The sequence below is a fragment of the Mauremys reevesii genome, linkage group 4, assembly GCF_016161935.1.
Source record: "Mauremys reevesii isolate NIE-2019 linkage group 4, ASM1616193v1, whole genome shotgun sequence".
NCBI classification, from domain to species: Eukaryota; Metazoa; Chordata; order Testudines; family Geoemydidae; genus Mauremys; species Mauremys reevesii.
The window spans coordinates 44,867,309-44,879,803 of record NC_052626.1 but is presented as its reverse complement, the minus strand read 5'-3'; the positions used below and the strand labels follow the sequence as shown (position 1 = coordinate 44,879,803).

General features: G+C 41.5%; 1 protein-coding gene across 9 annotated transcripts in view; it reads right to left on the bottom strand.

The window, feature by feature from the left end:
- Positions 1 to 12,495, bottom strand: part of SLC25A21 (solute carrier family 25 member 21) — a 396,958-nt gene that overhangs the window by 141,644 nt on the left and 242,819 nt on the right. For all 9 annotated transcript variants that reach the window (XM_039535486.1, XM_039535487.1, XM_039535488.1 and 6 more), the window contains one exon: positions 5,056 to 5,104. In XM_039535486.1, the coding sequence (XP_039391420.1) occupies positions 5,056 to 5,104 (49 nt within the window). The remainder of the gene's footprint in view (positions 1 to 5,055; positions 5,105 to 12,495) is intronic.

Sequence of the window (12,495 nt, the reverse complement as noted above, 5' to 3'; positions counted from 1 at the left end):
TGGCATTTTCTCGTTTAAACTGAGGTGACTGTAACACGGCACCCTCTATCACTGTCCTCTGATGCCACAGAAACCCCTCAGTGGCAACTTTGTGTGAATTTATTTATATTCCCATCACCAACACCAGCTGCCTTGTGCAGCAAAGTATTTACAGTGATTCTTGTCCTTTAGCTCTTTCCCACAGGGCCAGGGAAGAACAGAGATCTCTCTTCCTCAAGATCTCAGAGCATACTGGGCTCGGCTAGCCCCAGTCCTCTCTCCTTACTTCTTCCCTGTGTCTTCTTTTACACCCTGCAGCTGATGGCTAATTGGTTCCTCAGTTCTCCCAGACTGATCAGCTAATATGCCTCATCTCCCTAATGAGCCTTCTCCTGGGCAGCTGTTTGGTGCCTAAGGGCTAGTCTACACTTACCAGCCGGGTCGACACGGTGAGTTCGACTTCTCGGAGTTCGAACTATCGCGTCTAATCTGGACGCGATAGTTCGAACTCCGGAAGCACCGCGGTCGACTCCGGTACTCCACCACTGCAAAAGGCGGTGGCGGAGTCGACCTTGGAGCTGCGGACTTCGATTCCGCGGCGTCTGGACGGGTGAGTAGTTCGAACTAGGGTACTTCGAATTCAGCTACGCTATTCACGTAGCTGAATTTGTGTACCCTAGTTCGACCCCGCTTCTTAGTGTGGACCAGCCCTAAGAGATCAGAGTGCTGGCTCACCTGTTAGCTTCCAGCCCTCTGTCACACACCTCCCCCAATTGTCGAACGCTGAGGTTCCTTTTCCCTCATGCCCTCCCTTCTTCAGAGGAGCACAAGGTGTCTGTTTCCTTCACTTCTCTCCAGGGTGGTCATCTCGTCTACACCCACAGAAGTCATATTTCATAGGGGAGGAACATCTCCATAATTCAGTTTCAGCCCACTGGTCTTCATACCAGGGGCAATTCGAAGATATAATCTCCTCCCTTCACCCTTTTTATTTTGGGTCATGGTTAATCCCTTCATCTCCTTTCTCTATGGTCTCTTGTTCTCCTAGTCCTACCAACATATCTCACAGTTCCTCCTCTCAAGTCCATGGTAGCAAACATTCTGTGGACAGCCCATCCTCCTCTATACTTTTGGGCTTCCTTTCCCCCCTACCCCTCAATGCCTGCTTGGCCAGTTCTTCCCTTTTTCCATTTTTTTCCTCAGGAACATTCATTTCCCTCTTTCACCCCCTGGCTTGTATCTTGTTGTCTAGGGTTCTTCTGTTCCCCTACTTTGAGCCATTTCTTCATCTTCCTTGGTGGCTCAGTTCCCTTCTGCCATGGACACTAGATGCCTACTTTGTTCCTAACCGGGAAGGAGTTCCAGTTCATCCCTAATACCAACAGATGGGGCAACCTATCCACAACTCCAAGCTGTTTCTTGACCTGGACCTCTAGGGATATCTTGGCCATTGGGTAGAGTCTTCTCTCCCTGTGGATGCACTCCAGACTCAGCCTTTCCCTGATAGGATCCAGTGTGACTTTACCACATCTTTCCTAGCCAATGAACACTTGGCCACTCTCAAGATGGTTGCCTTTTGTTTTAATAAATACGTTGGAGAAGGAAGTTTCCGCCTGAGATTATTTTGAATCTCAGAACGCTTACAATAATGGTTTGGATTTTTTGTGACAATATTTTGCAATACATTTGCTGTATTGAATAATTTTCTATTATTGCACAATAATAATAATATGATCATTTATCCATAGCAGGTTTTGGAGAAGGGACAAGATATAAAAATATGTTCTTGTAAACTATAAACAAGCAACATGCTCAGTGGAGTTATTTCCTGCTAAATGTACATTTGAAAATAATTTTGTTTCATTCTGCATTAGGACACCAAAGAAGATCCTAAATCTGAGGAATTCATCCAAGTTACTTTACATAGAAAGAAACAGAAAGGTCTTTCTCTCTCTCCCTCTCTTTGTTACTTTAGCCCAGTGCATCCCACTTCCTCTTCCAAATGAAATGATATACCCAGTTGGGAGACTATTGCTGTACTTTCCAATAAAAGAAGGCCTAAACAGCCCATGGTGCATTTGTTAATTTCACAGCAAATCTTTTGTTACCTTTTTTTTTCTTAATTGCATTATCCTTATGGAAGATAAAGCAGTCACTAGAATAAAGAAAGTACTGGATCCCTATAGTCTCCCTGATGGCTACAACAAACTTTCATTAATGTCAATAAAAGTTACTTGTATCCGGGGGGGGGGGGGGGAGTGAGGACACAGTTCCCAGATTCCAGTTGCTAAGAACTTCTAGATAGTGATGCTGTCAAAATACAGAAGGTCAGGTTTTTTTTTAAACTAAAAAACCTTGATGATATCACTTTAATGGAAGACTGGTGAACCGATGGGTATCCTAGTCTGAATGAATAATCACTTTTGCTTCTCCTTCTGCTTAGCCTTGATTGAAGGGAGATATCAGACTTTTCACCCATCAGACCTACCAACGTGTGGCACAGAAATGATTTTGTAATACTTATTATTTTTGAGCTAAATATAGTAAAGTGTTTTTCCAACTAGAAAGCTGTCGTTTGTGCCAGATTGGTATCTGTGTTAGTTCAACCAAATGTACCAATATCATAACTTCACAATGTTTTATTGTTGGGAAAATGAACACTTGTGCAACAACTGACAGAAACTGTTTGAGGGATAATTAAGGTAGTTATGGGAATTTGGGGGAGACAAAAGGAAACCTGCTAATGGAAAATTGTTTGGGGGGATGAGGATTTGGGCCAAATATATAAAGTTAGGCCAAGCTGTAACCGGAGGTCCAAACTACCAGTGTTTGAGTAGCTTTATGTCCAGTGTTAGAGTTTTGGCTCATCCTCACAAACAGGTTTGAAAGGGTAAAATACCTGCACAAAAGCTTCACTTTCCCCACTCCAGATCTTCTAATGGAATCCTGTCAGCATAAAGCTGACGTGTAAAAAGTGGTGAATTAGGCCCAATAATGTCCAGCTACTGGGCACCACCATGAAATTTCATCATTCTCAGACATACCGTCTTAAAGAAATGGTACATCCAAAAACAACACTGCAACATTAGAAGGCACAGAGATTGTGACTAGAGCTGGGTAAACAATGCTAAATAAATAAATAAATAAAAATTAAAAATTATGTTAATATTTGCTTGGATTTATAAGTGAATTCAATTCACATTCCCTCTGCTTGCTCTCTTTTTTGTTCACCCCCACAAATATTTGTGCAGTTGAGTTTTACTGGCATCAGTGTTCCTGGAAAGCAAATTTCAAAGTTGCAAGTGAAAGTATTCACAGAAATTGTGAACTTTTGATTAGGGTGTAAGTATTTGCTTTGGATATGGTTGTGTATCATCCTATCAGGGAACGGAAACCATACCTTGTTCCTTATCAGAGCAATCATAACTATATGACCCAAGATGTTTGCCCAGAGATTAGCAGATTGGCCTTACGGTTGGTTAAAGCCTAATATGCAGAGTGTGGATGAAATTATGGACTCCAGAATTCTGGAGCAATTTCTACAAGGCCTTCCTGAGAACACAAGTGTCTGGGTTGGTTAGGAGGCATCAATTCAAAACCCTGGAGGCGAAGGTCAAACTCACAGAGGAGTTTGAGGAAGCAGATTTTCCCTGATAGGTACATTGTCCATTTAATAAACCTGAACTGGAAAAGAAGTTTGGAGAATTGGCAGGGGTGAAGCCTGCAGAGAAGAAAATGGAGAACTGAGGAACTGTTTTGGGGAGATGGGAAATTATCTGCTACCAGTGTGGGAGACAGGCCCCTATACAGACTGTGAGCTATCTGAATTTTGTGGTTGGACTGGGACCTTGGGGGAGTGCCAGAGAACATTCAAGCCAACAGAAAACGTGTAAGAATCAAGCAAGGATGCACAGCCACAAATCCACAAGATGTGGGCCTCTGGCATTGTCTTGATGTTCCTCTGGAGTGCTAATTCAGTTCAACCAAAGATTCACTAATCTTAAAAAGTCACATTGTCCCCTTTGTAAAAAAACGTAGAGCAGAAAGTACAGAATTCCACAAAAATGCACTACATTGCAGAGTTGCATCAGTTTATATATGTACATAATGTTCCTATCCAGTCAAGAGAAAAAACACTGTAGTAACTGGAAGTGGCTATGTCACTGAAGAGACCAAGAATTGTGGATACTGTGCTGAGGAAAATTCAGAGAAAATTCCTAATATGGAATCACTTCCTTCTCCAGAGTCCTTAACATAATTATAAAAAACAAGCAGAAAATGTCTTTACAAACTTTTAATACCACTTTAAGCATCCCAGAGAACTGCTGTCTCTTTTTCCTATTTCAGGCACCTCCTTCAATTCTCACCTTTCAACTGGCGATGCTAGCACTTTACTACGGTCAGTTTCACAAATAGTTGGCAATAGTAATGTCTACATTTGTTATGTTATGAATTCAGATGTCAAGCTCCAATAGCCAGAAATACAATAACACAGATTTTTTTTCTTCTAAGTGAACAATATGCTAGAACAGAAATTTTAAGACAATTTTTTGAAAATTGGTCACCACGTGTACTCACAAAAACACAAATTTGTATGGCTAATGCAGGAAAATGGGGGCAAAGTATAGTTGGTGTGAAATAACCCAATTTTCATGTGCTAATTTGGGGAACATCCTTTTGTACTAACTTTTGAAAGCATGACCCATTGCAGCAGATCTCAAAAATATTTCTAAGGCAATATGGCACTTTAGTTTTAAATAAAAACATTACTTGAGATGATGAATACGGTAATCAAATTTAAATGTTCAACTTTTATTTAATAGGATCTCCTTTTGCTATTATTTGAAGACTGTATTTCACAAAAAGTATTTAACACCTTCAGATGACCTCTAACCAGAAATGCATCATGCTATTCAAATTCTGTCTATCAAGAGCTGTAAAAAACAGTAAGTAAACATAAATGCCATTAAAGGGAGAAGTTATCTTACTTGGACAAGTTCTAGCATTTTATTTTCTGACAGCTCCCAATTTGGACATTTTCCAGTGTAAATAAAACTTGTTCAAGCAGAACCTTACCTGGTTTTCACTACATCAAGAGGGTGCATGAGGCAAATTTCTACAAGACCTGTAAGACGATAAAGAAGAGAGGCTTAATCAACATTTGTAAAAACAGCAGTCTTTGTTGCACTGACCCCAATGGTTTTCTAAGTGTGAATGTTAAAATAGAAAGCTCAGTACAAAGAAGGAAACTGAGCTAAAAGCTGAGGGCAAAGTACAAAAACATATTACATAGTAAAGGTGCTCTTCTGAAATATATTCTACACAGATTTTTAAAAAATATTTATGGAAAAGTAAGCTCTTTCCTCTCAAACAACTAAACAGATTAACTTTCAATGACCACTCAATAACAAGAAGACATACATACATATAGGGGCTGAGTATTACTATTAGTATTAAAAACTCAATGTACTGAACCATTATTCCCAAGAACTGAACTTATTCTTTGGTAACAGTTTTGATTATTTTTTAAATTGACTATTACCGGCTTCATCATTTGTAAAAGCGAGGGTTTTTTTCTGTACCATTTTGGCCAATATAACGCAACACTTAGATCAGAAGGCAGACCAAAGATGTTGTTAGCAGTCACCGCAGATTCATTTTGAGGCAGTAAGTTTTGGTGATGAGCTATTCATGGTAACAGTGGGAAAGTGGAGGATACAAACTATATGCTCCATTTTAATTCCTGTTGCTCACCATTCTATAACTGGGACACCTGAAAAAACCCACTGGCATCATGGACAAATAGAATTCAATGAATTCTCATTTTTCTTGGAAGGAAAATTAATTTCCCCTAAAGGAAAATATAAAGCTTAAGTAGAGAAGAAGATAGTCCCAGTGCACCACAGGCATTCCCAGTGAGGATGCAATTACTGACCCTTGAAGTAAGAGCACTTCTCTTATCTAAAAGTTGTTATACACTCTACTCTTCTAGCACACATCAGAGCTCCTTGACATCTGCTTGCCATTTTCTACATTCACCTGCTTCATGTCCAACCATACTCCTCCCATTCCAAACACCAACACACCAGAAACAACTGTACAGATCGGTCCACAACAAAAGTGCATTTCTGGGATTTGAAACAGATTTGTGTAGAAGGTTGATACCAAGCCACAACATTCCCTTTAAAAGCTCTTTTAAAATATGAAAAAATGGAAGGGTAAAAGTGTGTGCTCACATGCATGATATGAGGTGATTACATGCTTTTGGAACTATGGTGTCCTGTCTTATTGAGTCTCTTTTTGACGGATTCCACAATTTCCCATGTTTGACCAAAAATAACTAGTTTTTATGTTTTAAAGTTAAAAAAATCAAATAAAGAAAGGATTTTCAGGACTATTAATTTTTAACATGATTTGAATTTCTCTGCTTCATCTATTTGCTATTTTAGTGACAAGCTACTTGCAATCAACTTGTAATGCTGTATGCAACGTATAGCAGGAAGCTGAATGTAAAACCACCAGTGTAAGGTTGTAGCTGAAAAGTCAAGCATACAAGTGTCAGGAAATTCAAATGTTAAGCTTTCTACAGGAGCCTTTATCCTGTTACACTATTCATGCAGTTCAGACTGTACATACATTTAACAAATAGCCTGTGAATATATTCTTCTTTACCAAGGAAATCTAAAATTAAAAATACTGAGTTAAAATCCTGGCCCCCTCGACATCAATGGGAGTTTTGCTATTGACTTAAATGGAGCCATGATTCCAATCACGATGTCTTTGCTAATACTTTGCTAACATTAATTTAAAGACTTTACTTTTTGAATTTCTCAACCTTAAAATTGCATTAAAATTTGATTTTACATTTAATTTTTCTTTTGTTGTGTTGTTTAAAATCTAGAAAGGGAAAAAAGCCTGGTTAAGTTGTTCACACAGGGTGCCTTTCACTGATGCATCATTAACAACCTTAATTTTTTAGGCCCTGCTTCATTCAGGAAAGCATTTAAGCATGTGGTTAAATCCCACTTAATTTAACAAAATTTAAGTATCTACTTAAGTGCTTTCCTGAATAAGACCTGGACACCATAAGATCTAAGGCCCATATACTGCTACCATTAACTTCAGTGTCATAGGACCTGGTCCCAATTAAGTTGTCCTTGTACAGTTACTGGCCTCTGAAACCTAAAGCAATTCATTGTGTGCCAGACATTATCAAGCACTTTTACTTTCTCCAAAACACAAGAGAGAAATTGTTCTAATGTCTATGAGTGAAAATTTAATTTTTCAGCGTTCACAACTCAAAGTATTAAACCAATTTAATGTGGCATTGGGCCCTGCTGGTGCAGCAGACGCAGCATGGCTGGACTCATCAGTGGGGCTCTATACAGATGCAAAGATCTGCTTGCATGAAGTCTATTGTTGAATCAGGGCCTTGAAGTCTTTTTTCCCCAAACATTGAACTAAGCTTGGTTTATAATCAATGTTTCTAGTGTCAACTACTTCTGAGCAATTAAAATACAAACTTTCAAGTAGAACAAATCAGAAAAGCGTATTTTCTTCACACTTAAGTAAATAAAATTGGATTCAAACTCCAAACATTTTTTCAAACTTCCCATAAAATCTAGGCAAAGCAGTTCCTACATACAATATGATGTGTAACTGAGCAAAACATTTAAACTATTAAACAAATAGCATGGAGGAAATTCTTTCCATTTTAATTATTTTGTCAGCTGCTACACCATGATATCCTAATTTCCTTGTTGTTAATATAGAAGTGCAAAGAAAAGGCATATCGGTACAGTATTATGGTATGATATGACTTGTCCATGAAATTAAGGGCCAAAAAGTGGCCTTTTGTTTATCACACACCTGACCAACAATTCTTCTCTATCCATTTCAGCTAAAAAAAAAATCGTATTTTCCGTTGGTATATGTGTCTCAAAATATGAGAGATTTCCTATTTATATAATAATACTGCTAATAATTTAGATTCCAATCATGCAAAGACTTAAGTATATACTTAATTATAAGCACATGTGTAGTTCCTTTGAGTCAGTTGCAGGACTGGAGCCATAATTCTGAAGTAAAGAAAGCTAAGAGATTCCACCAAATGTAATCACAGACACACCTGTACACGCTCATAGGATTAGAACTCCCATCGTCATATTTGTTTCACATTCACATCCAAAGGCCCCTTCAGGATCAGAGCTCCACTATGCTGGTGTTGTACAAATTAAGAGCTTAATCCTGCCCATATTTATGCAGATATTCAAAGTTATTATGAACATAAATGGTTGCAGAATCAGGGACTAATTAAAGAAAAGTTGAGATAACTAGTGTAATAAAAAACAGAGAAGGCACACAAGAAATTAAGACAAGGGGAAGAGTAATAGGAACATGTGGTTAAAAGACTAATTTAATTACATTGATTCTAAACTAGATTTTGTGGACTCATTTTATTTACTTTAGATTTCTTTTAAAAAACCTGCACACACTTTATTTCATCCTGTTACTTCGAATAGTGATTACTCCGTATTTTGAGATACAAAAGTATGTTATATTTCCATGAAATATCTTTTGTTCAAAATCTTGGTCAAAGTATTAAACAAAACATCTCAGAGTAGCTGTTTTATATACTGCTGTGGAGGTATTTAAGTCTGTTCACCTACACCAATTTTTGGACATGCTGACAAAATAACAAGGTTTCCTCCCTTCTCAACTATAGCTCTATGGAAAGTTTATAGAACATACAAAACTTGCTAGATAGCTATTTTTACCTCTGCCATCAATACTATATCTAAATGCCTACATGAAATTAATATTAATCCCCCCCTACTTTCTTCTCCACTCTTCCCCCCCCCCATAAGAATTTATTTTTCAAGGCTGGATTAAAGGGAGGAAACACAAGTAGTACAAGCCCAGAATATTAATATATACTGGCAGGGACATGAGGTAAGAGTAGCAGCAGTTCAACGTTTTTAATCATATTTTTTTGGAAAGCAAGACTCGCACTGTTATTCCTAAAAGCAGCAAAGAGTCCTGTGGCACCTTATAGACTAACAGATGTATTGGAGCATGAGCTTTCGTGGGTGAATACCCACTTCGTCGGATGCATGTCTTTGCTGCTTTTACAGATCCAGACTAACACGGCTACCCCTCTGATACTGTTATTCCTAAATCAGCTAGGTTGCTTATTCCCCCTGACTCCCCACTTATTATAATTCTCATTGCTCACGCATGGCTTGTATTGCACTAAACTAAGAACCAAATTACATTTCAGACGGGGGAACCCAGAACCCAGTTTCTGTCCTTATTCTGTCCCACCACCTGTACAGAAACTGCTCCACGGCTGCCAAGAGGTGCTTTACAAGTGGAGCTACAGAAGTGTGTCTAGCATTGGTGGGACGGGCATGGCCTGTGACTTTTCTTTCCCTCCTACCCTTCCCCAATTTTTGATCTTCCATCTTGCGCTGGCAGCAATGATTGGTGGTAGGGGGCCAAGCATTTGTTCACCCTACCCTGTTTTTACACATTTATGGCCATTTTGGGAGAAAACTGTACTGTGCCAGAAGTTGGCTCTACTTTCTTGGTCCTCACAGGACAATTTTTAATTCAGGCATTTTCCCAGAAATTGAAACACATGAATTCCAAGTTCTTTGGCAAGAAATATGTTTTGATAACTTCAAGATTCTATTAGTTATCTGCGTTTCTCAAAGGATAAACATCTTCCCTTTTGTTTTCATCATTTCATTATGCACTAAGTTTTAAACGGCGCACAGGTAGTCCATTTCACCAGACAGCAAAATAGCTAAGGATTGTTACATAGTGTTCTAAAAAGCACAAAAAAGAGAGCAAACTGCAAGACTCCAATGGAACAGCTACAAACACAAGCTACATTTTTCCATTTACCATAGTAGTCATGCAATTCATTACCACATCTCACTTGATAGCCTGCCCAGAAATTGTGGTGGCCCTACTAAATTGCAAGCAATCTGAGATGCGCATAGGAATAAAATATATTGCACTTTGTCACAAAACTCATGCACATTAGCTGGAGAAAGTCTGACAGTGCTATGATTAACTAAGTTGCTAAATATGCAATCCCATGCTGCAATGTAATCTAGCTAGTCATACTAGATAGCTGCTAAGTATCAGAGGGGTAGCCGTGTTAGTCTGGATCTGTAAAAGCAACAAAGAATCCTGTGGCACCTTATAGACTAACAGACGTTTTGCAGCATGAGCTTTCGTGGGTGAATACCCACTTCTTCGGATGCAAGTGGTGGAGATAGCTGCTGTTTACCAATTCTGATTCTATGATAAGATGGTATTTTAATACTGCTAGGGACACAGATAGTCCAAAAGCATGCTCTGATTGTGCTGTGAGAACAGTTTAGTGATGTCAGATGCATCAATTAACAGTGGTGCACAAATGGAATCTCATCAGCAAATAAAGGGGAATCCACACAGCTATTGTGTTAAAAACATCCTACTGATTATTTTAAAGGTTAGAAGTGACCCTCTTCAAAAGTTCATGGTGCGCCTTGGCATCATTCAGAGGAACTGGCTGAGGGGACCCTGTGATAGCCTTGTCTAGCGACAATGACGACCAAGACGGTGCCCTGGGAACCTCCACGTCCATTGGTGGTCCATCAGCTTGTTCCCCTGGTCCTCCTGGACCTGCGGGGTCTTACCCCCCAAAGTCTCCAGCACTGGATGGGGACAGGATTCCGAGGCCGCTAGCCTCTCCAAGGCTCCTGACACCGATCGGGCAGCCTGGGAAGGCTGGGTGAACCCCCAAGGTTTCCACTGGTACCATGGCACTGGCCACTGCACTTGGGCCCATGGAACAGGTTTCAGTGCTGATAATGTAGTCAGCACCATTGGTACCAGCAGAGCGATCAGTTCCAGGTGACCAGGATCATGCCGAGTGGTGGCTCTTGTCCCACCAGTGCCGGTCGCTGCGTCATGAAGCCGACCTGTCCGAGAGAGACTGTCTTGGTCGGGCTCTCGGGGATTGATGGCATTTGGTGCATCTGCATTGGATACCCAGCGATCCACGCCTCACGCTACTCGACCGGCACCAGGACATTGAATGGGACTGGGAGCTACTATGAGCGCGTTGCCAGGAGGATGTCATGAGTAGGGAGACCTTCCTTTTGGAGATGGGTGATGACATCCTGGCAATCGACAGTCTCTGGTGCCCAGTCGGTCCCAGGATCGGTCCTGGGTCCTTGAAGATGGTTGGGGCTGGTCCTGGAGTTCTTGCTGGATGGCACATGCCTCAGAGGGTCTGCACCAATCTACCAGCAAGGTACGCCTCAAGTCCCTTGATTGGTGCCCCCAGTGCAGGGACTGAAGAGGGCGCCGCTGAGCCTGCCTCTCCCGTCCTGAGGCATGACAGCTGCAGGTGGGTGAATGCTGGTGGAACGTCCCTCTCGATGGGGAACAGTACCGCTGAGGTGGGGACAAATGCATAAGTCCCAACGTGGGTTTTCCCTGAGACTGGGGTACTGCAGGAGCCAGTAAGGGCAGCTCCGGAAGTGTCAGGATCTCTTGAGCTGCTTGAAGGGCTTCAGGTGTCGACTGCACCTTAAGCTGGACGGGGCCTGCACTGCTATCTGGAGTCGCAGGCAATGCATGGGATGGGCTGCACTGCTTGACTTGAGCTGGGGCCCGACTTCCTGAAAGGGGATGTTGAGCTGCCGACACAGGTCTTGGCTCACCCCCTGCCCTCTCCTTTCCCTGGTGAGAGGTAGGAGATCTTCCCCTCACAGTCTTTTTTGGCTTCTTGACTGGAGCCTTGGAGGGAGACCGGTGCTGGTTTCTGGACGACGCCGGGGGAGCACTGCACATGGAGGCCATGGTGCTCAGTGCAGAGTTGGACTGCTGCTCCAGTGCCGGAGTGAGTGCCCACTCCATTAGGAGCACTCTTAGATGGATATTGTGCTCCATCTTCATCCTAGTTTTGAAGGACTTGCAGATACAGCACTTGTCACTTATGTGCCCTTCGCCTAAGCACCTTAGGCAGCTGGTATGGGGATTGCTGATGGGCATAGGCCATTTGCAGTGAACGCAGGGCTTATAGCCTGGGGACCGGGGCATGTCCTGACCCCCGACTGGGTCCCATTCATGACCAACAAAGAGTTTGAGAACTACTACTAAGGGTAACTAAGAAAACTACTAACTATGTATAATTATTTTACAGGATTTCAACGTTTGCAAGAACAGAGAAGGAATCAATGCTAGCCGAAGCAGCAGATGTTCCAGCACCATCACTGGTGGCAAGAAGGAACTGAGGGTGGGGAGAGCCAGTGGGCACCACTCCAGAGGGCGCCAGAGCCGGTCCCCTACTGATACTGCTGAGGGAAAAACTTCTGGGACTGGTGCATATGGCGAGCACACCCACCTAATATGGAATGGACATGAGCAACACATCTTGAAGAAGAGATGTGGTTCCACTCCAGTTCCAACACAGTACATGCCTTTTCCCTACTAAAAACTGTTTTCATTCTGGAA